Source organism: Tripterygium wilfordii, chromosome 6 (assembly GCF_013401445.1).
Source record: "Tripterygium wilfordii isolate XIE 37 chromosome 6, ASM1340144v1, whole genome shotgun sequence".
NCBI classification, from domain to species: Eukaryota; Viridiplantae; Streptophyta; class Magnoliopsida; order Celastrales; family Celastraceae; genus Tripterygium; species Tripterygium wilfordii.
This window is the reverse complement of record NC_052237.1, coordinates 11,836,816-11,860,828: the sequence shown is the minus strand read 5'-3', so window position 1 is coordinate 11,860,828 and position 24,013 is coordinate 11,836,816. Positions and strand designations below refer to the sequence as shown.

At 38.6% G+C, this 24,013-nt stretch overlaps 8 protein-coding genes across 11 annotated transcripts; 4 read left to right on the top strand and 4 right to left on the bottom strand.

The window, feature by feature from the left end:
- Positions 1-1,718: 1,718 nt before the first annotated feature.
- On the bottom strand, positions 1,719-2,048 carry LOC120000749 (protein DOWN-REGULATED IN DIF1 11-like). The gene has a single exon (XM_038848866.1). The coding sequence runs from the start codon at positions 2,046-2,048 to the stop codon at positions 1,719-1,721; it is 330 nt and encodes a 109-aa protein (XP_038704794.1).
- A 1,041-nt stretch (positions 2,049-3,089) lies between these two features.
- LOC119999555 (tubby-like F-box protein 5) lies at positions 3,090-6,050 on the top strand. Its single transcript, XM_038847176.1, has 5 exons — positions 3,090-3,467; positions 3,653-4,147; positions 4,246-4,333; positions 4,887-5,019; positions 5,100-6,050. Exons 2-5 carry the CDS (start codon positions 3,830-3,832, stop codon positions 5,767-5,769), a joined length of 1,209 nt encoding a protein of 402 aa, XP_038703104.1. The 5' UTR covers positions 3,090-3,467; positions 3,653-3,829; the 3' UTR covers positions 5,770-6,050.
- Positions 6,051-7,524: 1,474 nt separating this feature from the next.
- On the top strand, positions 7,525-9,815 carry LOC119999556 (CBS domain-containing protein CBSX3, mitochondrial). 3 transcript variants are annotated; one of them, XM_038847180.1, is made up of 6 exons: positions 7,525-7,808; positions 7,921-8,193; positions 8,294-8,375; positions 8,468-8,541; positions 8,652-8,712; positions 9,199-9,815. In XM_038847180.1, exons 2-6 carry the CDS (start codon positions 7,930-7,932, stop codon positions 9,339-9,341), a joined length of 624 nt encoding a protein of 207 aa, XP_038703108.1. In that variant the 5' UTR covers positions 7,525-7,808; positions 7,921-7,929; the 3' UTR covers positions 9,342-9,815. The 3 variants fall into 3 exon arrangements, with proteins under 3 accessions (XP_038703108.1, XP_038703107.1, XP_038703105.1); XM_038847179.1 differs by having other exon boundaries at positions 7,912-8,193; XM_038847177.1 differs by having other exon boundaries at positions 7,525-8,193.
- LOC119999554 (putative pentatricopeptide repeat-containing protein At2g02150) lies at positions 9,604-12,693 on the bottom strand. The gene is made up of 2 exons (XM_038847175.1): positions 11,471-12,693; positions 9,604-10,910 (listed from the first exon to the last, which is right to left on the bottom strand). Exons 1-2 carry the CDS (start codon positions 12,584-12,586, stop codon positions 9,858-9,860), a joined length of 2,169 nt encoding a protein of 722 aa, XP_038703103.1. The 5' UTR covers positions 12,587-12,693; the 3' UTR covers positions 9,604-9,857.
- Positions 12,694-13,058: 365 nt separating this feature from the next.
- Positions 13,059-19,818, bottom strand: LOC119999862. Of its 2 annotated transcripts, XR_005468515.1 has the most exons (4): positions 19,710-19,818; positions 15,684-15,934; positions 15,136-15,259; positions 13,062-13,551 (listed from the first exon to the last, which is right to left on the bottom strand). XR_005468515.1 is itself a non-coding variant. In XM_038847639.1 (3 exons), the coding sequence occupies exons 1-3, from the start codon at positions 19,777-19,779 to the stop codon at positions 13,389-13,391; spliced, it is 357 nt and encodes a 118-aa protein (XP_038703567.1). In that variant the 5' UTR covers positions 19,780-19,788; the 3' UTR covers positions 13,059-13,388. The 2 variants fall into 2 exon arrangements, 1 of the variants encoding a protein (XP_038703567.1); XM_038847639.1 differs by lacking the exon at positions 15,684-15,934 and having other exon boundaries at positions 13,059-13,551; positions 19,710-19,788.
- LOC119999864 (protein RADIALIS-like 5) lies at positions 16,903-18,765 on the top strand. Its single transcript, XM_038847640.1, has 2 exons — positions 16,903-17,561; positions 18,693-18,765. Exons 1-2 carry the CDS (start codon positions 17,302-17,304, stop codon positions 18,715-18,717), a joined length of 285 nt encoding a protein of 94 aa, XP_038703568.1. The 5' UTR covers positions 16,903-17,301; the 3' UTR covers positions 18,718-18,765.
- A 692-nt stretch (positions 19,819-20,510) lies between the features above and the next one.
- Positions 20,511-21,293, top strand: LOC120000846. Its single transcript, XM_038849006.1, has 2 exons — positions 20,511-20,753; positions 20,844-21,293. Exons 1-2 carry the CDS (start codon positions 20,527-20,529, stop codon positions 20,989-20,991), a joined length of 375 nt encoding a protein of 124 aa, XP_038704934.1. The 5' UTR covers positions 20,511-20,526; the 3' UTR covers positions 20,992-21,293.
- LOC120000748 (peroxiredoxin-2D-like) lies at positions 21,290-22,379 on the bottom strand. Its single transcript, XM_038848865.1, has 2 exons — positions 21,651-22,379; positions 21,290-21,406 (listed from the first exon to the last, which is right to left on the bottom strand). Exons 1-2 carry the CDS (start codon positions 22,377-22,379, stop codon positions 21,290-21,292), a joined length of 846 nt encoding a protein of 281 aa, XP_038704793.1.
- Positions 22,380-24,013: the final 1,634 nt, after the last annotated feature.

Sequence of the window (24,013 nt, the reverse complement as noted above, 5' to 3'; positions counted from 1 at the left end):
CAAATTCTCACTTAGGATAATACATTCCTCTTCAACCATCTTCTCCGTGAGATGCCAAAATAACAGTGTTCTCAGACTTGCTTTAGTTAGTATAACAAAAAAAAAATGGATGAAGGAATCTCACAATAAATCAATCTAAGCGATATCTGTCAAAATTTTTGAACCACAGAAGATGCAACCCGAAATGACTTATAAACTATAAGGGGCGTCGATAACATTTGGCCTTATAAATTGTATATTGCTCGAAAGCTATATGTTAAGTTTGTAAGTCTATATTATTTAAACTTAGTCAATATATTACAAATAAATTAACACAATTTATGTAAGAAAAATAAACACAAAATCAACATCTTACGGGTTACATTCATGGAACCACATCATTGTATCGTCTAGAGTCCATTGGAACTAGCAAGAAGGTTTGGTGGATTAGCTAAGCTACGGTATTATACAACAATTGCTATCCTAAAAAGAGGGAAAAAAAAAAGGGTCCTATTATTCGTATTGGGGGAAGTTCATAAAGTTGGAGTCCCCGCTACCAAGCTTCTATTATACATATACATATAAAGATTCAAAGAGACATGCATGCTAGATGCTAGGATTAGTTGAAGTGTGTAGCTTATGAATTGAAGTAGGTTAGTGCTCTTTATGAAATGATGGCGCATTGGTTAGTGTTGTCTATTAATGTATCCTTAAATTATAGAATTGACCTCTCTTTTGTGTGTATCTATCTATATTTAATAATGTGTATATATATATATATATGTGTGTAGCTGGAAATATGGCCATGAGTGCATACAATGTTTGAAAAGTAGGCCTCAATAATAATAAGTACGTCTTTAAAATCTTTCCTCAATTACTCACTAAGATTTGAAGATATCCTTAATAGAGATCTTTTGGTTGGGGAAACTAGACACCTTATCCTACAATTAATAGATTTCTCGTCAAAATTGAAAAATGTCATGTGATCTGCCCTTTTTTTTTTGGTGAAAGGTTAGTAAGTTCATTGATGAATGACTTTGACAATTGATGCCTTGATGGATAAGTTGATAGCACTAGTGGGTGAATTTCTATTGACTAGAGGTAGGGATTTGAGAGTCTTGAGTTTGATTCTTATTGACAGTACTATTTTTATGGCCACGCAATGAGTTTTGACCCAACTTATTCTATTGTTAAGTAAGAAATTTTTATGTGTACGGACCTAACCGTCAAAGTTTAATTAGGCTCTTTTTTTGCGAAAGGTTAGTAAGTTCAATTACTGAGTGAATAACAATTGATGCATTGATGGATAAGATGATATACATCATTGCTACACATGCCATCAAACCTCCATTCCAAAAACATCACAGCATTGCGTGACACTCATTCATTGTTGGGATATTTTTGGAATAGATGTTGTTGGGATTTTGTCTTTTTCCAAAATTGATAACATATGTAGAAGATGCATGATTGAATATGGTCCGGCCGGCTGCCTTACAATTTCATTGATTAAACACTCCAAGGTCAAGGTAAAATCAAGTAAATTTGGAAGACCCTTTGCCTATAAATAACAAATATTGTATTTTCTTCATATTTTTTTTTGTTGTTACAGCCTATATAGCATGTAATATTTGTGGAAGTTTTGCACATTATTGTATATTAAACGTAAAACATTTCATATAACATTGTATATATCTTGTACTTATTTAAAGAACCATTGAAGACAATCTTTTTTGTCATGACTAATGGTTCAGTCTTAAATAACAAGTATTCCATAATCGATTGGCCCTTGCATGCCCCTTGCGTGCACCTTTAGTAAACTTTGGTATTGTGAAGACGTAATCCACATAGTCAATATAGCATTTTTTACCCATACGAACAAGATTGTGGCAGCAAGCATCGGTGACCAAAACATCCAGAGCCGCATAGCAAAGCAATTCTTTTTTGCACTCTACACTGAACTTGGAAAGACAATAGTTCAAGTACTTGTAGTATCCTGGTCTAGGTTCCGGTGGAATTTCAGACCTGTAAATTGGGGGTTCCGGCGGATACGGGACGTATGCCATTGTCATCACGGCTCCACATGTTAACACCAACAAGACGATCAAGGTTGATGCATTCGCAAAGCTCTTCATGATCTTATTTTCTTCTTCTTCTTTTCAGATATTTTGATGAGAGGAGGATTGCAGGGATGAATTATAAGATAACTCCTTTAATAGGAGGTGAAATGTTATAGTAATTTATTATGTCTGTTTTAAAACTTGCGTTCATTTATTGTATATATAGATGTTTAAAGCACATCATATGTTACATGTACATTGGCTATTTGTTTCTTTGATTTGCTTTTATTACTCCACTAGTAACCTAAAGCAATTCAAGCTAGGGCTTTAGGTACTAAGCCGGTCCGAGGCATCACTTATTTAAGAAATTTTTATTATTATCCAACTCATTAGCTCAATCCAAAATCTACACCACACTTTACCCAATCCATTAACGGAGTCCAAAAATATATTTTACAATAAGGCATCACCTTTACCATATTACTTTGGACATCGAAATGGCTAGGGTTGATCCTTATTCTTTTAGTGACTACAAATTGTAGCATACATCGATCACTTTCAATCTAGGCATGGTCAATTATAATACCTTCTTCGTCTTCTGTCTTTGTTACGAGAAAATATTTAGCAGTTCTAATACATCATGTCATACATTGAAATGGTATATGAATACGATAAATAATGTTGTGATATTTCATAAGTTGTTGGTATGAATTCTCTAAATCTCTACGTGATTGCATGTAACACTAAATTAGGATTACGCAATGCGTGATGGTAGGCGAGACACGTGTATTAGTTGTCAAGATAAGGAAAATTTTAAAAAAACAAACCTTCCAGTTGATTCTGACAGTATTTCCGTTAAAGGTACGCGCCAATAAAGACAATAATACCAAACAATATGTAATTTTGTATAATCGACGGCCAACGTGGACCGTTGAACTAAATCGCTGTCAATCGAACGGTCAATATTGCAGATCAGATCAGTTTTCATAATAACAATCCTCCGAGTATTCACATACAAGACCCGTCCTTCTCTAACGTTTAAAAATACGTTTTTAATGAAAAACATGAGAGTTAGGGATCCGGTGAAGGAGCTTTTCTCGGTTCTTCTTATGGCGGTTGCCGTGTAGAAGCGGGCGGTCGAGGTGGCGGCGGCGGAGGATTCTGCGATGGAGGAGACTGGGGTGGAGGAGAGACTCGTTATTTTGGTTTAATTAAACGACGACGTGAGGATATTGTTTGGCATTATCTGATTTTTCTATATTATTATACCTGCTTTGTGCCACACCACACCACACCGACCTCTGTTTCTCTGTACTTTTGTTTTCTCCGAGACGTTGATTCTCGGTTTTGCCTCACCTGTGTACTGCTTCCTGATCTCTTCGAGAATCTCCCGAGAATTTTGTGATTTCCGACGAGTTTGTCCCACAATCGGTACATGAACCTCTCTCTCTTACTCTTCGTTGTGATACTATTTTTACTGTACTGTGTTCTAGATCTGCGTTGCTTTTGAAACCCCTTGCCCTTCTTTGAAGGTTTTCTTGCAATCTCCGATCCTCTGTTTTTGAGTTTTTCTGACTCTTGTGAATTTGGATTTTCTGTTTGTTGTTTGTGCACAGAAATACGGTTGATCAAGTGCTTACTTGTTAGCATCGGGTTTCACATTTGAATCGAAGACAGATCTGTCAGGTTGCTTGAAATCAGAAGAGATAATTGATTTCAACAATCTGTGTAGTAATTCTGAAGGTTTTGGGTGAAGATTGCAATCAATTTCTCCATTGCGATTCTGTAGTGTGATGATGGCGTTTAAGGCCAGCATTGGTAACTTATCAAGGAGAAGGCACATGCGAGGCAGAGGGCAGTCTCACATTGCTCCTGAGGCGTCTGTGGCTCCGTCTTCTGATTTCATCGAACCGAGTCAGTGGGCAAACATGCCCCCTGAACTGCTCCTTGATATTATTCACCGAGTAGAAGCCAGCGAGACTTCCTGGCCTGCCAGGAGGGATGTCCTTGCCTGTGCCTCTGTTTGTAAGTCGTGGAGGGAGATCACGAAGGAAATCGTTAAGACTCCTGAGGAATGTGGGTATCTCACTTTTCCCATCTCTCTAAAGCAGGTAATTTGTTCTTCATATTTTTCTTATCCTCCCTTTGATGTCTCTGGTAATGTATTTTTTGATTGCCTGGCTGCTAATAATTCGCTTTTGTTGATTAGCCGGGGCCAAGAGACACTCCAATCCAATGTTTTATCAAGAGGGAGAGAGCCACTTCCACATATAGACTATACCTTGGTCTGAGTCCTGGTAAGTGTTACTTGATCTGCTGCTATATTTTGTTGGGACACAATAAGTGGGTGCTCACAGATTTTAAGAGGATCCATATTGGTGTTTGAATTCTATATGTGAAGTTTTGAATAACAACGAGGTTAGGCCAGTTGAAACCAATCTAGTTCTAAATCTCGACATTAGAATTCTTTTTACGATTCCTGAATGAACTTTGAAAGTATTCGTTGACCAATGCTTGTATTGTTTTTAGTATTGATTACTGAAATATTCCAAGCATAAGTAACCCCAGATCTGTGGTGCCGTGGTGGAAAGGCTGTATCATAATGAAGTTGATGTACTTTGATTATGAAATCTGGAGGTGAATGTGGCTTGGGAGTGGAGAAGTTTGGCATTTTTTGGGATAACATAGAGGGTGCAGCCTGTTTGGTTTATCAGATTCAATATTTTGAAAAAAAAGTCTTCTAATTTAAGAACAAAAATCACACACGAAGAGATTAGATTCTCCATATACGTTTAAACAATTTGGTTTAACAGCTACTAGATAATTTCTTATGTTTCTAATCCATTGCAGCTCTGTCTGGTGATATGAGTAAATTATTATTAGCAGCAAGAAAGATCAGAAAGGGAACAAACATAGAATTTTTGATATCATTGGTTGGAGATGATTTTTCACGAACGAGCAATACCTTTGTTGGGAAGTCGAAGTAAGCCTTTTCAGTTTGGGATTCTTATCTTTGTATTGATGTGTCCTCTATCCCGTTATTCACCAGTGATTTTTGAACAGGTCTAATTTTCTGGGGACAAAATTCACCATTTATGACAATCCGCCTCTGCATGGCCCTGAAGTACAATCCAATTATAGGTCACTTTTTAAAGTACGCTCAAACCAGGTACATCCTAGGGTATCTGCTAGTAATTGCAATGTGGGCACGATATCTTATGAGCTGAACATTCTTCGTACAAGAGGCCCAAGGAGAATGCAGTGCACCATGCATGCAATACCCTTTTCTGCAATTCAAGAAGGGGGCACTGCTCCAACTCCAGTGGAGTTCCCAAATTGCCAAGCTTTGCATTTACCTTCCTCACCAGTATTGGGAGGAAACAAGCAATTTGTTGAATTCAGCTCTACTCGCCTCAGTGAGCTACCAGAATCAGTCTGCCGGACAGATCCCCTGGTTTTGAAAAACAAAGCCCCTAGATGGCATGAGCAACTGCAGTGTTGGTGCTTAAATTTCAAAGGACGTGTTACGGTGGCTTCTGTGAAGAATTTCCAATTGGTTGCAGCCACAGATTCTTGTGAAAACGTTCCTGCTGCAGAAAAAGAAAAAGTAATTCTGCAATTTGGAAAAATTGGGAAAGATATTTTTACCATGGATTATCGATATCCCCTCTCTGCTTTCCAAGCCTTTGCAATCTGCTTGAGCAGTTTTGACACTAAACCAGCATGTGAATGACTATTCTTCTTTCTTCCTGGGCAATGACGTGTCTCATAAAGATTTGGTTGTATATAGTCTATTTCAAGGCAGCACTTTGAGCTTATGCCTCTTTGATCAGGGAGTGTCTTTCTTCTGCGGACACTTTTAGATGTAATGTCTGAAACCTGCATTGTGCAGTGTGTTGGCAAAATCTATTTAGCTGTGAAAAGGCAATGATGCACTTTACTACTTGACTCCTTGGCTGTGAAAAAAATGTTCTCAACTTTGCAGATGATCAAAGAAGCTCCTAGTTGTATATATGAATCTTATGAACTGAATCTTTATATATAATTGAAGATTATACTGTTTGAGAACAGCTTTTTTAACATGATTCAAAAGCCATATGCAATAGAACTTGTGTTTTGGATGAAATGGCATCCTTATTGTAATAGTTTGTTTGTGGGAACATATTTTGCAACTCTGGGTATGCTGATATTAACTTCTTGTGATCCTCATACTCGAGAGGTTTCCAATCTCTTCATCACCATTTTTTTTGCACCACAGTTGTATCGGCAACCATGACGTCTAGGGTTGTACCGGTTATCTGCTTCTGAGTCACTGGTTTCCATGAAAAGACCCGAGGTATCGTCTCCTTACTGTGGAAGCATAAGTTTCTGTGCTGGGGTGATGTTAAATTCAACCTTGCTCGTCTCAAGAGGTTCTGGTTTGCTACTGTACCTGGAGGGTTCTGCAAAGTTATGAGAGAGCCAGCTGCACACCAGGATTTCTTTCATTGACACTAGTGCCAAACATACTTGAGTTTTTGATGCCCTGTATATTGTTGTTTAGGTACGCCTTTGTTGTCATCTCTTCTTTTGTCTTTGGATCTCTATGCTTCCCCTTGGATCTTCCTTCCTCGTTGGTCGTAGCATCAGGGCTATCCTGGGTTGGTTTTATAAACCCAGCGAAGGTGGACTGAACCAGCCTCTTTTTTTCTGCCTGTACGCCTATGCGCATGGGTGCAATTAACGTGGCTTGGTGCTTCTGTGGTCTGCGCTGCCTTGCCACCTTGGTGTAAGATGGTTTCAGCTGGGCTATCGATTTGGTGTTTTGAGGGAGTTTCAGATGCAGGTTGGGTCTTTGGTTTAGAATCTTGTGACAGTGGTAGATAAGTTTTTGATTCTGGTTCCTCTTTAGACGCAGATGATTGCAGCTCAGTGGAAATGGGTTGGGGCTGCTGAGTGGTATCTTGTGTTGTGGATTATAATTTTTTTGATGAAGAGCGTGGTTGGACAGAGGCAGTTCTGGTTTGAAGTGGCGGTGCAGTCTGAGGTTTGGGCCTTGGTGGTGCCTGGACCTGTGAAGGCTATTCCTGGTGGGCGCTGAGCAGTGGTGGCTGGCTGGGAAGGGACGAGGGGTTCTGCAGTTGCTGCTGATAATCAAAGGAGACGAAAGCGGAATGGCTGCCTTTGTTCTGCCATGGATGATAAGGCTAGAAATGGATGATTTTTGTCTGGATTATCTTCGAAAGTGATGTTCAATATCTGATAAGAAATCTGGTATGAATGAAGTTAGTATTGGGTTCCTAGGAAACATTTGGGTTTTGTGTTGGTTAGTTTCTTTCACTTTTAGCTTGATTCTTTGCCGGTTTGCCCCCTCCTATGACAAGCCTTGGCTTATGAGAAACAACATGGGATTTCTTGGGCAGAATTTTCTTCTCTAGCAGGTTTAGCATCTTAAAGTTGACTGCGGTAATTTTTTGCAAATACAAGAGGTTGCAAGTTCAACTTTCATGTACAATAGTTTCAGTGTCGTTCTCGGTTCGAAACCCAAAACTTGATTGTGATCGTTCTCGGTTACCAAACCCCCCAAAAAGCAATACATACAGCATGTGGAAACTTAGACTGAAAGTAATACATTTCCTGTCCGATCATCCAAGTAAAAGGTGCTACCCAAGATATTCTTTCTGCATTCTCATTCAAAACTGGAAACTACGACCATGAATGCAGTGACCCCAAAATCAAAAGCAGCCCCTCTCAGCTCCAATCAAACTCCCTCTAATTTCCTAGAAGTGAGAGGTAATTACACCTCTCCATCCACTTCTATTAACAACTTGCTCAGGTTTTGCATCTCTATGTCACATATATATTGTCACTTGCAGAATAACATTTATTTTCATAGCATTTACAGAATCAAAAGATGCTAGGGCTCGTTCGAGGCGGCTTAAGATCGTACCAGAAAACATTCAGAGTACCAATTCCAAAGCACTTTCTGGGACAACTCAATGTTGAGAGGGAAAACCCACTTTCCCGTTGTCGATGCGTCGTATCCTCCCAGGACATGCAGGAGAAAGGATTGGAGAATGTAACAGTAGCAGATGTTCTATTGACAAAGGGAGAAGAAAACATTGGATCTTGGATTTCCTGTCTCACAAATGACACCATCGAGGATGCCATAAAGAATGTAGGATTCTACAACACTTGAGAAAAATCAAATTGAAGCATTTTCCTCACTGAATTCTGTCAATGGATAATGTTCAAAAACTCTGTTGTTCAAACTGCAGATGGCAGAGCACAATATTGGCTCATTAGTAGTACTTAAGCCAGGAGATCAACAGCATATCGCAGGAATCATCACAGAGAGAGGTAATCTGAATATCTAATAACTGTTTTTTGTGACAAATGAAGAAGAAAGAGTAATAACAATCATGGCTTATGGTGCAATGCATAAAAAGCAGATTATATGAGGAAGATAATTGCAAAAGAAAGACCCTCTCGATACACAAGAGTTGCAGAAATCATGACAGATGAGGTCATATTTTGCTATCCTTGCAAAGGTTTTTCCTTCTTGGGTCTTTATGATTAACCGATGTCTGATCTAAAACTACTCTCTCTCTCTCTCTCTCTTTTTGCATTTAACAGAACAAGTTAATAACAGTGACACCTGACACGAACATTGTTCAAGCAATGAAGCTTATGACAGGTTAGTCTCATCGTCATCATCCTCATCCGTGTCTTTGTCCCAAAAGTTTTGGCCTGACTATATGAGTTTATGAGAAAATCAATAAGAATCCACTACACGTATTCATTTCCGTCATCATTTCTATTTTAGATCATAAATTATTACTACCTAAGCCACGTGTTTTTTAATTCTTTCTTTTCGTTTCTTACTCTCCCCTATACAAATTCTCCTAGATTCGTCTCAACACTACAATCTTATCCCTGGCTTAAACGGTTTTCACGCAATTTATCTTCAATTGACGCTACTCCTACCTTAAATCTATTAATATTCTCATGTGGCCACACATCAAAACAAAAGAAACATTCGCGTTTCTGCTACAGTCCTTACGAAATTTCCTATCTTTTTGTGTAAGAATGAATCATGTGAGATATTAAGATATTCAATGCTCTTCATGCTGATGCACAGAAACAATAAACCCCATTAACCCTGACATTTCTCTGTTCACAGACAATCACATAAGGCACGTTCCAGTTCTAAATCAAAAGATAGTGGGCATGCTTTCCATCGTAGATGTTGTCCGAGCAGTAGTCGAGCAGCAAAATGGCGAACTGAAACGACTGAATGGGTTCATCAAAGGAGAATATTATTAGATATATGTAATATGTAAAAAAACACTACAGCATCCAGTTCCTATCTACTGTGCTAATTGCTATGAACCCTTCTACTCCAAACTCTTGTTAAGTAGAATCAATCATGGGAGCTAAAACAAACCACATACGTTATACAAGTGTAAAGGAATCTGAATGCAGAATTTGATCATGCCTGCTGGTGCTCCTACTGTAGCAATGTGTAGATGAATGAAGACAATAAACCCAATAGAATATCAATGAAAACAAGAAATCAAATTATTGATGAAAAACACAACCTAGCTCTTTCAACTAATTAATCAAAAGCGCCACATACTGCAATTGAAAATGAGACAACAATCCATTCATATGGGCACAAGAATCATGCCCAGAAAAGACAGTTAAGGTTGACATAATTTGGACAAGATCCTTGCTTCTCCAATTATGTCCCACAACACCGATTGTCAAAATTCCCAAGACAACCATCCTACTGATATTTCATAAAAGTGAAGACTTGAGAAGAATTACCAGCCACCTAGTTTATCGTTGTACCGTTGGTCTCTTGCGGAAAGCTTGAGATGTCATTAGGCTCACCTTTAGCTTTTCGGATGCAGTAAATCCCTGGGCTTCCATCATTTTATGTACCCTTTGAGCATCCTGCACAAACCCCCCAGCTGTAAGTGCATCTATAATCCTTTCAAATTCATTTGGTCCCAATTGCCCCTTATTTGCTTCCAAAACCCCCAATGCTTGAAGAGCCTTCTTCTCAACCCCAGCCCTCGAGTACATATCACAAAGGCTAACTTGAATCTTCAAAGGAGGGGCTTCACCCTGCTCAGCAATCTTGCCCAACAGATGCTCAGCCTCATCAAGCAGCTGCAACTTTGACATCCAATCCAAAAGAACAGTATACGTAGCAAGTCCAGGCTCAAAGCCATCCTTCTCAAGCTGCAACAGAAGGTTTAATGCCTTATCAAACATATTTTTTTTCTCATAAGCTGCAATCATGCTAGCAGTACTCCTGTCATCGGGTTTATTTCCTAGTTGTATCATGTAGTCGAAGTTGTTCCTAGCTTGCTCTGGGTCTCCAGCATGCGCATGTGCCTCGACAAGCAATGTGCAGGATTCCAAACTTGGCTGGAATCCTGAAAACTGCATCGTTGTTGTAATTCGTCCAGCCCCAACAACATCACCACGTTGGGCGAAAGACCGCAGCAATGCCATGTAAATCTCCTTTGTAGGTTTGATGTCTCTTGTTTCCATCTCTCTCATCAATGACTCGGCCAACCTGGGTTGGCCAGCCTTCACATATGCCATGATCATTGAGTAGTAGATCTTCATGTCAGGCCGGAAGCCGTGGCTTCTCAAGTTTTCAAATGCTTCTTTAGCACGATCAAGATTGCCGGCGTTGCTGTACATGTGCACCAAAACTGTGGCTGTCAATATATCCGGTGCCATACCATCTTCGTTCATCATCTTAAGAATTCTCTCAGCATCTTCCAAGCGGTTCTCTTTGGCATGGGCATCAATAAGCTTTGAATAATCGTGAATATTCGCCTGGAATGATTTCTCCCTCAACACAAGTTCAGCAACCTGAAAGAGGAATTAGTCAACAACCACAAGTAGATGAAAAAGGAACCGTAAACAGTTAGTGAAAAAGACACCGTAAACAGTTTTTGTTTAGATCTTAACATATTAACTTTACCCCATCCCTTCTTTTTACTGCAAATATTGTAAGATGATACCAAACAGATAACACAATTAGCTATCCAAATTATATTATCACAGCAAATAAAGAATGTTCATTAATCAACTTGGACATTATCTACTTCGTTCGTGAAATCTATCCTTCCCTTTATGATTAAAAAGATCAATAATGTTCAGGTTTCGCAACAGTGCATAGCATATCTTCTAGTTCAGAAAGCAAACAATATGAGTTCATAACTATCAGGCATGATAACATAAACCCAAGCTAGAAAAACAACTAGCAGGGAAACAACGTAAAGATTGCATTTGTCCAAATTTTGAACAAATAGGTTGAATAATAAACAAATACTTGTAAAAATAAGAAGGAAAAATCACGACAAAATGATATCTTATCTGATTAAATAATGCAACGACAGATGATTATGAAAAAAGAATAGGTGTCGAACCTTAAAGTATAAACCAGCATTCTGTTCTTTCAATCTATCAAGCAAAGAGATCCAGTCAATCCTGCTAGGTTGTAGAAGCTCAACCCACTCGGCCAATAATGGGGAATGGTCGTTATCCTCCTTCAGAGAAAGTATTTTCTCCATTACCAATTTGCATTTGCCTGTTATTGGCTTTGGTTCTTGAGGCCAAATAAACTCCCCTTGCTGATGTACTTTATCAGCCACTTCAGCCCACTTTGGATCAGACAGGTCAAGTCCATAAATTTTGTACTTTATCTTCCCATGTCTCTTCGGTAGAGAAACAACCTGAGGTTTCTCATCAGCCACACCAGCCTCTTCGCTCACTGTTTCGGCTGTCTTTGCCTCCAAATCCTCCTTCTCTTCAGCCCTCTCCTCGTTCCTCAGACGCTCCAAACTCTCATAAAACTCACTTTCCTCCATCTTCTCACGGGCCCATTTAAATCTTAGCTCTCTCAACATGTCCCCACGAATCCCAACCTCACCAGCAAACCTAGACATCTCCTTCACCTCCTCAGATTGCAGAAATTTCTTCATTCTCTCCTTCTTCCTTTCTTTCTCCATGTCCTCTAACACCGAATTACTAACTTCCCAAACAGTTACCCACAAATCCTGGCTGAAATCCTGCGATGGTAAGGCCTCTGCAGCACCGAGCATATGCTCAAGGCTACCCTTTTCCATCTCAGATACAACCTTCCCCACAATAATCAAAAGCATCCCATCAATTGTCTCTTTATCGCAATCTGTGTAAACTTCTGATAGCTTCCCGCGCATTATCCACACGAATCGCGACAAGAACTTGTTAACTGTGCCATCCTCCTCCTCATCAGGCTCAGCACTTGAGTGGCTTCGCCTTGCTTGTTGAGTAGACTGAACGTATCTGCAGAAAAACAAATTTTTTTTTAGGCATCTAGGGATTTGGAGAAGAGTACCATGGTAGTTGCTTGCAGGGTATGCGGCAGTACTAATCGGGGCTCCAATCAAACACATGCCACTGCTTTCACTGACATTAGGGTATGTAGACAGAGATCTTCCATTGAATCTTGATAGATTTGTTATCGTTTGCTTTGAAACTAGGCGCTTCCACCTCAAATTCATTTCCCAGAGACAGAGATATTGAGAACCCAAAACCCCCGTAAAACCCTAAAAGGCAAATAAATACACCGAGCAGCCGATTAATGTTCGAAAAACAGGACAGGAGAAACAGAGGACAAGGGCAGCGACCTCCATGAAATGAGAGTGTTATAGTGGGCTCAGTATAAATGGGCCAGAAAGGCCCAATGGATCAAAATTCGGCCCAACATAGTAAGGTAAATGGGTAATCCTTCTTTTTGCCATAAAATAAACAATCAAGTGAAATGGTATTGAATATATTTAAGAAGTTGGTAGATTTACAAATATAGCATTGGCTAGATTTACAACTGTGAAGATGGTAGTAATCAAATCAAGAGACACATTGCATGGATTTTAGAGAATGAGGCTCAAAAAGAAAAGGGTGGTATGGGCCAAGTTATTGATGTTAAAAGGGAGTTCGGATTCTAATCCAGAAATAATTCATGTATGTATTTTATGAAAACATGAAATCAAATAGGGCATAAAGTAGTTGGAAGACATGAAAATGAAGATATCGTTTCAAAAATGTTGCCTAGACAAGAGATGATCTATTTGCAAGATGGAAGAACTGCCCATATGGTCTTCACCTTTATATCTAATGACCAATCAAGCAATTTTATAGCAATCATCTTTCTGCTACAACTCCTCTTGAGAGAGAACATGACCGAATCCCATTCATCTTTTGTGCTAGCTTCCAAATACATATATGGTAGCTAACACCATTGTTGCTCACGATCATTAGATGCCCTAATTCTGAATCGAGAACTTTGAATAACACTTTTTTTTGCTAAAACAGAGTTGAACCAAATTCATAATCATTTGTAACAAAACCAAGAAAGCATGGAGACTTCGTTTCTTTTTGTCTAATCCATTTGAAGAGGCAATGCAAGCTCCAAGTCAAACAAAGTTTGCATTGCTTTTCCGTCAACCCATACCAGCAATACCAGCTTCTGATAAGAAGAGGAGTAGCATGTAAATAATGTGGTCAAAATATAGATAATCAAATACACTGGATGACTTTGTAGGTTTAAACGGTCCTTTTCTTTTCTTTTCTTTTTTTTGGTTTTTGACACGAAAATAACCGACCAATCAGTCGATCGGCTTGGTTTCTACGGGTTTTTTTTAAGACCCCTTCATTGTAGACGACTAGAACCCAGAAAATGAAGTCTCTGTGACTTACTAGAGTAGGAAAATTGAAAAAAAAAATTAACCAAGAACTACACCATAAAAGCTTACCCTTTGTATATTCAATATGTGTCTAAACTCAAGCTGTTTGATTGAAAATTTTACCCACTTTCAAGTTTGGACCAATAAAAGAGAGAGATACTAAATCACTCATGCTCTGTTTTTTTCTAAGCCACACACAAATTTGCTTCTTAAAAATTAAAGTGCCAGAATCTGCTCTAGTGGAATATTACCACGCATAGAGATATTTGGAGGGGGCGCTTTTATTCGTTATAGACAAATCAAATTTATGTCCCTAGCTCAACAAAAGATGGTATGATTTGATCCGATTGGCTGGTTCATGAACTTCAAGTGTCTACTCCTTATCTTTTGGAACATTCCAACTCCAGAACATCTTTTCATTCTTCAACAGAATTCAATGATAAAAAGAAAAGGGTATTTGTTCCTCATCTCTTGATTCCTACCAATTGTGGTCTCCTTTTCTTTTCCTATCAAATGAGTCCATTAAAGAACCAGGACTTCCATACCACCCAAGGTTTTGGGAAGAACTACACATAACATAGGTCTGCATGGTTTTGTCATTAAAAAGGCCTCTTGATTGATGTTAAATATAGCATTGGCTATATTTACAACTGTGAAGATGGTACACATAACATAGGTCTGCATGGTTTTGTCATTAAAAAGGCCTCTTGATTGAGAGGGGTTGGATCTTTTACTTATAAAGTACATTGGTAGCTTACACCTAACCAATGTGGGATGCAAGTCTTTAACACTCCCTACGCTTGTGGGTTCGATTATGTGAGGCCCAACAAGTGGACGCGCCGACAAGTGTAGAGGGGTCTTTTAGGATCGAATTTGCCTCTGATACCATGTCACAAATCGGATACTCGTGAGAGCACCGCATAAATCAATCTCATAGGTATCGTCCGTTGTAGGTATCAAACTCACACAACCCGAAGAGGTAAGGTCCTCAAGATTTTGTACTTAAAAGGGGCCTCTTGGTTGAGAGAGATTGGATCTTTTATTTATAAACTACATTAGTGGCTTGCACCTCACCAATGTGAGACACAAGAGTTAACAATTTGAAAATATGATGCATCTGTGAGAGATTAGGGGTTCAATATATTCTGAAGAAAAAAAATAACCAAAGGAAATATGTATACTTTGCATCTTGATTATGTCATTAACCACATCTTGCGTCTAATCTAATCTATGCAAGTGATCTAGTCAGGTCAAACCACAAAGGAGATAATAAAGAAGGAATTCTTTAACATAGCATTGCCTGAGATGATAAGGATTCTATATATCGAAGATTTGAAGTATTTTAATGAGATTCCAAGAGCATTTACCTGAATGCGCCATGTACTGACAGGGCCCTCTCCCAAGCATTGTGATAATATCTCAAGCAGAAGGCCAAAGCTGGTGGTCCTGATTTGTTCACTCCCCACTGAACTCTTGCCACAAACTCAATTTCTATAAAGGGCAAGCAATATATTCATTTGAGTATGCAAAACAATTCTATTGCAGAAAATGGCAGCTCACAATCATATACTATTTGATTATGCAGCATCATTTCATAAATCATAGTATTATAGTCAAGAGTCAAGACCATAACAGTTGCAGGCTTGCAGCACAACAATTTTAATTGAAATCCCATACCAAAAACACAAACTGATTTCACTCAAATAAACTGACATAAGAGTCACTACAATCATGATTGCATGCAGAATTCCCTAATTATCAAACTTAAAAAGGTTTTGCTTACATTCCAAAAAAGGCTTAAGGATATTATGCTCTACTAATGAGTAAGACTTGGCATTTCAGGATCATTACATAAAACAGCATGAGTGATTATTTAAAATAATTAAAGTTTAGAACTTGAAGGGTGCAATCATACTGGCACTAATACGCCGTATCAGAACTCTGCAGTTTAATGTGCTTGGGCAAAAATAATACTAGGATAGGTGACGTCGTAGAAAGTTCTTGTGTTGCACTTGCACCCCTCGCATCTTCTTCCCTTTTTTTTTTTGGAACTTAAAACTGGTGAGCCACTTAATTATCGCATTCAATAAGATTACATCACTGTTTGCTCAGGATTTCCAACTTGCAAGACTTGAATCTTGGCACTGGTCTGGACTAATATATAACCTGTAAAAATGGAAGAGGCCAAAATGTTACACTAAAGAAGTGACGCAGCCTGAGATGCAAGGCTGTCTCATGAGCCTCGAGACATCACATTGTGGCTTTGCTTTTCATGCATATCATTACAGTACAGCCCAAACGAATTCATGCCTAAACGAATTCATGCCTACATGTATGGGTTCTAGAGCCTCTCTCTACATGTGCAGTTGTATATTATCATTGTTGTTTTATCTCATTTTGGGTAGAAATGGTCCCATGAATATTCAGTTGATCAAGTTAACTGCCACTCCTTACCACCAGAAACTGACACTGGAATTTCTAAAAGGGCAACACCTGTTCATTCTGCTGATTCAGCCACAAACAAAATATTATCATTGCACCTCTTAGAAAACCATCAGGCATCAGAAGGTGATAAAATACCATTTCAAGTTCCAAAGATACTGATGTAATGATTTAAGGATAAACTGAGTACTATATTAAAGACGAAAAAATAGCGGCACAATGCCTTCTCCTTGTTAAAACTACCACACATTCCAAGGGACAAAAGGCCGCCGCTCTCTTGAGGCATGAGGTTTGAGCCTAACATGCTTGAGGCATGGATAATTGAATAAAACAAGAAAAGTAAGAGAATCACCACAGAAATCAGACTTTTTCTTGTGCAGTAGACAATCATAATAAATGACGACATGGGGAATAATCATATAATTGTAAAAATGATATGTTATGCAAGTTGCCCAAATGAGCAGGGGAAGAAAATCTCAGCCTAACTATAAAGATTAAAAGAATATCTTGCTGTGTTTTTGGGGGTCTAAAATGGTTGGATTAGGTCTTTTATGTTTTAAGCGCATCTGTGTCAATGGGTAGACACAGAATTGGGATCTAATCCCCACAGCTGGTAAATTCTTATAGAAATCCACTTGCTGAGTTGCTGGTGATATTAGAAAAAGACAAGGAAAATGCTTTACAAGGAGCCAGTCCTTTGACACTGATTCTCTCTCTTTGTTCTTGTCCTTCTTAAGCTTGCCTAAGCAATCGAATAACATCTTGTTTTACCCATAAAAAAATATTCGCCAACTTGCAGAACCCCATCACCTCTCTCCTTGGGTCCTCCTGCTTATAAGGGGCAGCTTTGCCAATCTCTTATCATACTATCCCTTGACTTTAAGTCTTCTTCCTTGACTGAAGTTGTCTCTGCTTGCTTTCACTCTTAGTTTTTTTCCCTTTTGTGGGGTATTCTTGCTTTAAAACTTCCCAACTCAAGACACATTCCCCTTCTCACTATCAATTACTTTTTGCACATAACTCAGTTAAGCTGTGGTATAGTCATATAGTGCCATCTCCTGCTTAACATTCCTATTTCAACCTTAAGAGACATGGCCTCAAGCTCCCTCAACTCCTCCTGGACAACTAAACAGAACAAGCTTTTTGAAAAGGCACTGGCTGTTTACGACAAGGATACCCCAGACCGCTGGCAAAATGTGGCCAAGGCTGTGGGTGGCAAATCTACTGAAGAAGTAAAAAGGCACTATGATCGTCTTGTTAAAGATCTCATGTATATAGAATCTGGTCAAGTCCCACTACCCAATTACAAAGCCACTAGCAGCAACAGTGGAGGAATTGGTGATACACAAAGGTAGTGTTCTACTGTTCTTTCACAACTGCAAACATATATATGGTCTCCTCACTACACAACTCTATCTCTCTTGCCCCATATCCCTTCAAACTTCCACTTACCAAAATGCTCCATACTGGGCCACAATGTCAACAACAAACTAATAGGCTACTGGCAATTTACCGAAAACTACACCTCCATGAAACCAGGATCAATGACACAAACATAACATACTATTCTATACCATTGTTCTTTCTTAGATTTATGGCAAATCTCAAATAGTCACCAAAATATAAGCACTCACTTGTACTAAATTGATACTTCTTATCTCTAACTTTTCCAGCAATATGTCTTAACAAAATTTCGCTCCCTTAATGATGGGCATATTCTATGTTCTTCAGCGTAGTTCAATATTAATCTTCCTCTCAAAAGCTTAAAAGTATGAAATTGCAGCACAACATTACAGTTTATTTCTCTCCAAGGTTATAGATCGGCCATGTTTCCTCTAACATGTCATCCATTGCCCTCTGTCCTTATGGGTGCTAGAGTTCAAACCCAATACCGACCCTTGAATTATTTATTATTTCAGGATACTGTCTATTATATTCTATCCATACTCCACTTAACTTACTAAAAAATGGTCCACATGAAATCTCATCCTACTTGTTTTTTTGTTCACATGCACAAGGCGCTATATTTTGGAGCTGAACAAATAAACTAATGTAGATAAGCCGGTGCATCTATAGATGATAAGAAACATGGTATGATGCTTCACATTTTTTTATTTAGATTTCACTTTCCTCTTCCCAAACACCACTAATCCCTACACTTGCTCATAACGGTGGTTCTGGATCCTGCTGACACTTTTGGCAGCATTTGAACTAGAAAGCAGAAATCTCCTTGCAGCCTAATGTGTCCAAAGCCGGCTAATGTGTGTGTCTATATATATAAATAAGGGGAGAGAGAAAAAGATGTTTGGATCAGAAGTCCAATAGAAAATCCAACACAAATGGCAATTAAGCCATGGATTTAAGCTGAGACCTAACAACCCAACAAACTTAACTTTTTTTTTTTAGTTTGTTACTTGATTGTGCCACTAAGACTTTGAAAATGCTGTAATAAGTACTTCCTTGTTCCTCCTGTGATGTGCAGGATTATGAAGAATTTAAGAATCTAATATGCAAGCATGAGGGAGAGGGTCGTCAATATACTACTACAAGCCCCCAAAAAAGCAGATGTGAATGTGTCATAAGGAAGTGAACAGAATCTCCTTCATTCTCGCCCGTTCTTGCAATTGTTAACCAGTTGTTAAGTCTGTACAGTACTACAATGAACATGACTGCAAATTGTCTTTGTTTCTGTCCTCCCTAAGCATGTACTTACTGTAATGGGTTCTCAAGTGATGTGATAAAAAATTGTGTTTTGTGATCTGTCACTTAATCCTCTAAATTTTTTCCATATTATACTTATTTTCAAGCAACTCAGGAAAGTAACAGCACATTAACAGAACACAAACCATGTTACCAGCTTGTCAAGCCCAAAAACCCAAATCGGTCTGGCATACATAACCCTGCCGAGTGAGTTTATAAGCATAGTACAACTACTATGACATTGTAGACGCGATTTCTAGACCTAAGAATCAATGGCAAATTGTCGACGGCACATGAAGAACAAATTTGTACACGCCCATGGCCCCAGAGCGGACAATATCTTCAATGTGTTCGGGCATGTAATTTTAACACGGTTCGTGGACAGAATAAGATTTTAAAAAACACCATATTCCAAAGGCAAATAAGATGGCACAGTAGATGCTTGACGAAAGTGATCTGAATAACTAATGAGAAAAAGTAATATACACACAATGTCATCCCTAAAAAATACAAACACCGTCATCATCAACAATCAACACATTAATCCCAAATATCAGAATTTAGGTTTTGATGAAGTTCTACTCTCGCAGTCAATATCTAATGCAAGACTCCTCTGGGCACAAATGCACACCCGATGAATTAATTTAGATAGAAGAGAGTAATCGAAATATCAAAGAAAAATTGGGGCTGCGATTATTATAGTTCTGATAAATTTAATCAGAAACCTAAAAGCAAATGAAGAATTCGCGAGACTGTATAATCATTACATATACAGAGAAATGTAATTTGAGAGACTAACCTTTTTGCAGGCTAGCATTGCGTTCTTTGAGATTGAACTGTTGTGGAAAACCTGTGAGCCTTGGAACCATTATGCGTTTTGAAAGAGAGTCGATTCTATTAGGGTGTCAAACCAAATCCACCATCAAACTGACTAATTGGTTGGTTATTGTCAAATATTTATTATTGAGTATCGACCAAAAAATCAAAAAAAGACCAAATCGATAATAATCAACTGAAGTACCAAACATTCGATTAAATTTATATTAAAAAATCGAAAAAACCGAAAAATAGAAAAAACCGACCGTTGACACCCTTACCCTCTACGACCATCCACTTTTATAGTTTGATGTCCTTTTAGATACTGACACCTCACTCATATATTTATGTGGTGCATTAGAATCAATGGAACGATGCCAATTCATAAGCCATCAGTGTATTTTTAAAATTTTGAATTACAAAATATTTACGACTATTCTCAACTATTGAATTGGCATTTGGCACTATAATAATATTGGTTCCAAGCCTGGGATTATCGGCTATTATGGTTGGTTGACTAGTCAAATTGAAATTCAACCTCTCATCATCTCTTGTTTTTTTGTTCTTACTCTCCTACTAGTACTAACCACAAAGATAAATAGAAACTCTTCCAAAACTCACAAATTATGCGACAGAAACGGCCGGCCTCCAATGGTCAAATTCTCCACACAGTATAAATCAAACCAAAAACACACCATTTTCAAATCATCGTGTACGCTCTCTGTTTCACATTACAAACATACAAAAAATTAAAAAAAATTTCTCTTTACACCCTGTTCTGCTAAAGAAACAAATAAAGCATGGCAAAGTTGGCTTTAACCCTGGCGTTCTTGCTGTCACTAACCCTTTCAATCCATTCAGCATTGGGTGCGTTTGAACCAGCTGAACTCTTACGCGATCAATTCAAGGACGCCGCGACAGTCATGGAGGGAACAACACAGAGCATTCAAAACAACGCAGTTGAAATGATGGATAATGCCAAGGATTCCTCTGTTTCCTGGACTGACTGGGCAAAAGACAAGCTTGAGTAAGTTCGTCTTTGTGACAAGAAATTTGCCAATGCAATAAAATTAACTTGTTTTATTCAACAGAGTTGTAATTGGAATTTGTGTTTCAGGATGCTTGGTTTTTCCTCCGGAAGTCCATCACCGGCTGCGTCAACGGCAGAGGCACCGGCAAATGCAGCGGCACCATCATCATATACATTCTCAGAATCTACTGGATCAGTTGGAGCCGGACCCGCAGGGGCACCTCAGGCATATTAGAGTCTGTTCCAGTCACCTATATACATATACATAGCCATATGAAGATTTCAGTGGTGGGATTTCAGACTGCTCTGTACATCAACAAAGAAGAGTGTTCATTATCACCCACTTCTCCATTTTCATTAGGGAAGCTGGTTGTATACCAATTTTGGCTTTCCAATCAACCTTCTATGGATATAGAATTAGTTTGAATAAATAATATTTCAAAGCCACAATTCGTGAGAGAAGGAATTGTTATATCCATGTAAAGCAGTTATGTGGGATAAAATCTACGTACATTATTCTATTAGATGTTGCACTAAGCACATGCTCGGATAGGGTCGCGAAGTGCAAAGATCCAGTCTTTGACAACCCCCGACTTCATCCATTGCGAAAACGTTATGCACGAAAGTTGTTTACCTTTTACCACATGAAACTGCATCAACCCAATATAAACAAACACAAATTCTTGACAACTTTATAGTCCGTTCCACATAATCTGAGTAATGTAGTAATATTCCAAACACAAATTACAAAAACAACGATGGCACAATCATCTCTTACAGGTCTGCCTCAAGAGGGTTTCAATCACAAATCTTACTCCTTTGTTGCTTCATGCTTGTCTCAAATCAACGATTTTGAACACTGAAACAGAGCACTCGAAAATTCCATCCTCAAACAGTTGATTTGATAGAAGGTAGAGCATCATCTTCTACATCATCATCAAAGTTAATGCTTGTAACGACGCCGTTTACAGCGGACAAACAAAACCGTCTTGGCCTTACGCCCAACCCGAAACAAGCAGTGGCGCCAGCATCAACGGTCATCCCCAAGGCCCCACACAACTCTCCACCACCGTCGGATAACATCATTACCTTCTCACCAACGGCCAGATTCTCACCCCATGCCTTCATCACAAACACATCGTTGAACGCAACACATGCCAACAAATCCACCGCCCTCGACTTCTCCGACTCCACCCGCTTCACAAACCGAGTACAACTCGGCGAAAACGCAGCCGATACACCGACCAATACAACTCGCTTTCCCTTGCAAAGCCTCCTGAGAGAGACAAACTGAACGGCGCCGTTTTGCGCAAGATACGAGAGGGTTACGTCAGGGAGCTTGTATCCAACGGGGACAGCAATCGGCTTCGATTTGACGGTGGAGATTGAATTAAAAGAACGGCGTGGGCCGGGCGGACCGTAGAGGTTGATGAGGGAGGGAGTGTGGGACTTCGGGAGGGATGTGTGTGGATTCCATGAAACAGAGAGGGGCCTTTGAGGGATTGAGAGAGGGAAGCTTGTTAGACTTGACGTAGAGACACTCGAAGAGGCAGATATTGTTGATGATGATGAACCAGTTACGGTGGCAAATGTAGCGGCAATGTTGTTCACAGAGGAAGCCATGAGAGGGGAGCGACTGTAAACGAGGAGTTGTTGGAGATTTAAGAGGGGTTTGGTTTCTAGGGATATCGGATTTGGTCAAAAAGTCAAAACTGATTTACCTTTACGTATCAGTTTATAGTTTTTCTTTTCCATTCCCAATATTTTTTAACTTTTTTGTTTGTTTAGTGGTTTAAATTTGGTACATATAGTCAACATAATTTCCACGGAAATTGGTTGTAACAATTAAATACTTGTCGACCAAGTAAACTAGACTCTCTCTCTTTCTTACGAGTTTCTATGTCGTAATTTGAAACAAAGATGTTAGGGATCTCAATCAACCCAATAATTAATTTTGGTCATTGATTGATATAAGTATAAGGATTCATAAAATCTGTTATATATCAATCTAAGGATATGTTGATTACTGGGATCCTATTTACTGAGATCCTTATTACTTTTGAATTTGAAATTTTTAATAGGAATAAGAAGGCGACGATGAGAGATAGAACAAGGTGGCGAGAGATGTTTGGCCCAATATAATTCACTTTGAGGTATTATTCGTTTTGGACTCAAGGGATGTACAGTTTTATTTAACCTTTATTAAAAAGGTGTATGTAGATGATTGGAGTTGGGCTCCACTTTATAAACCACATCACTTTGTGCTCTTTGAACAATGCGTTACATTTTATGTCTTAATACTCCCCTACTCTTAATTATGAGCTAGGTTTTGTGAGACCCATCAAGTATACTATACGGGTTAGGGTCCTTATAATATCCCTCAACTTATGAGTGATATATCCATAAAAACATCCAAAATGCCCAATACATAACCCAAATGAATACAAGTCTTTTTAGAATTGAAAATACAATACCAAAACATCAACAAAAAGAACCCAAAATCTTATGGTCCTCGGTGGGTGGGTTGCCCTACCATTTAATAAGATGATGCTGATAATCTCTTCCCATCGCTAGCAAATGCCAAATAGTAGCAATATTTTGTTTTTATTATCATTTTTGGTTGCATGGGCCAATTTGCCTGTGAGGAGGAGAAAGTGGGCCTAGAGCTGATAAATGTTAAAAATGTTAAAAATGTAAAAGTCCAAAAATGAGTCCAGGGTCAAGTTTGGCCCATCTATTTTTTCAAGACCCCCAAACAAATCATGATCCAAACCCACATCATTCAACTGAATCTTGATCTGGCCCCATGTAGATTTACTGTGGTACCATATGGCCTGTCAACTGCCATCACATGCAAAGTATCATTTAACAACTAATAAACTTTTTTTTTCAAAAGTTTTTCCAAGGAATTTATTTTTAACTGAAAACAATACCATATACTTTGCCCTTTTTAACATTTGGTATAGACCTAAACTTGGACCATCATGCACGCACAAATGTTTCGTACTTGATGACAGAGTAAGTTGGATCAAAGCCTGGTGTATGACCACAAGAGTATTGCTCTCGGTGAGAATCGAACTAAAAGAGTTCATTTGGTTTGATCATAGAGTGATTCACCAACTAAACTATCAATCTGGTGATTTTTTAAGGAACTAATAAAGTAATTATTGAAAAACCAAGTTAATATATTTCATTGTTTTTTTTTTTAAAACTTGAACACTAAATATTGTGTCCTAATTTCAATTTTACTCCAGAAT

What these genes read in the sequence shown, in the direction of transcription:
- LOC120000749 (XM_038848866.1), bottom strand. Translation starts at nt 2,048, where the DNA reads ATGACAATGGCATACGTCCCGTATCCGCCGGAACCCCCAATTTACAGG.
- LOC119999555 (XM_038847176.1), top strand. Translation starts at nt 3,830, where the DNA reads ATGATGGCGTTTAAGGCCAGCATTGGTAACTTATCAAGGAGAAGGCAC. An exon ending in TTCCCATCTCTCTAAAGCAG is followed by an intron (nt 4,148 to 4,245) that starts GTAATTTGTTCT and finishes TTTGTTGATTAG; the next exon opens with CCGGGGCCAAGAGACACTCC. An exon ending in ATACCTTGGTCTGAGTCCTG is followed by an intron (nt 4,334 to 4,886) that starts GTAAGTGTTACT and finishes AATCCATTGCAG; the next exon opens with CTCTGTCTGGTGATATGAGT.
- LOC119999556 (XM_038847180.1), top strand. Translation starts at nt 7,930, where the DNA reads ATGCTAGGGCTCGTTCGAGGCGGCTTAAGATCGTACCAGAAAACATTC. An exon ending in TCGAGGATGCCATAAAGAAT is followed by an intron (nt 8,194 to 8,293) that starts GTAGGATTCTAC and finishes TTCAAACTGCAG; the next exon opens with ATGGCAGAGCACAATATTGG. An exon ending in AGCAATGAAGCTTATGACAG is followed by an intron (nt 8,713 to 9,198) that starts GTTAGTCTCATC and finishes CTCTGTTCACAG; the next exon opens with ACAATCACATAAGGCACGTT.
- LOC119999554 (XM_038847175.1), bottom strand. Translation starts at nt 12,586, where the DNA reads ATGAATTTGAGGTGGAAGCGCCTAGTTTCAAAGCAAACGATAACAAAT. An exon ending in ATGCTGGTTTATACTTTAAG is followed by an intron (nt 10,911 to 11,470) that starts GTTCGACACCTA and finishes TTCCTCTTTCAG; the next exon opens with GTTGCTGAACTTGTGTTGAG.
- LOC119999864 (XM_038847640.1), top strand. Translation starts at nt 17,302, where the DNA reads ATGGCCTCAAGCTCCCTCAACTCCTCCTGGACAACTAAACAGAACAAG. An exon ending in GGAATTGGTGATACACAAAG is followed by an intron (nt 17,562 to 18,692) that starts GTAGTGTTCTAC and finishes TGTGATGTGCAG; the next exon opens with GATTATGAAGAATTTAAGAA.
- LOC119999862 (XM_038847639.1), bottom strand. Translation starts at nt 19,779, where the DNA reads ATGGTTCCAAGGCTCACAGGTTTTCCACAACAGTTCAATCTCAAAGAA. An exon ending in CAATGCTAGCCTGCAAAAAG is followed by an intron (nt 15,260 to 19,709) that starts GTTAGTCTCTCA and finishes TGCCCTTTATAG; the next exon opens with AAATTGAGTTTGTGGCAAGA. An exon ending in TCAGTACATGGCGCATTCAG is followed by an intron (nt 13,552 to 15,135) that starts GTAAATGCTCTT and finishes TCTTCTTATCAG; the next exon opens with AAGCTGGTATTGCTGGTATG.
- LOC120000846 (XM_038849006.1), top strand. Translation starts at nt 20,527, where the DNA reads ATGGCAAAGTTGGCTTTAACCCTGGCGTTCTTGCTGTCACTAACCCTT. An exon ending in TGGGCAAAAGACAAGCTTGA is followed by an intron (nt 20,754 to 20,843) that starts GTAAGTTCGTCT and finishes TTTGTGTTTCAG; the next exon opens with GATGCTTGGTTTTTCCTCCG.
- LOC120000748 (XM_038848865.1), bottom strand. Translation starts at nt 22,379, where the DNA reads ATGGCTTCCTCTGTGAACAACATTGCCGCTACATTTGCCACCGTAACT. An exon ending in TACCTTCTATCAAATCAACT is followed by an intron (nt 21,407 to 21,650) that starts GTTTGAGGATGG and finishes GGGTTGATGCAG; the next exon opens with TTTCATGTGGTAAAAGGTAA.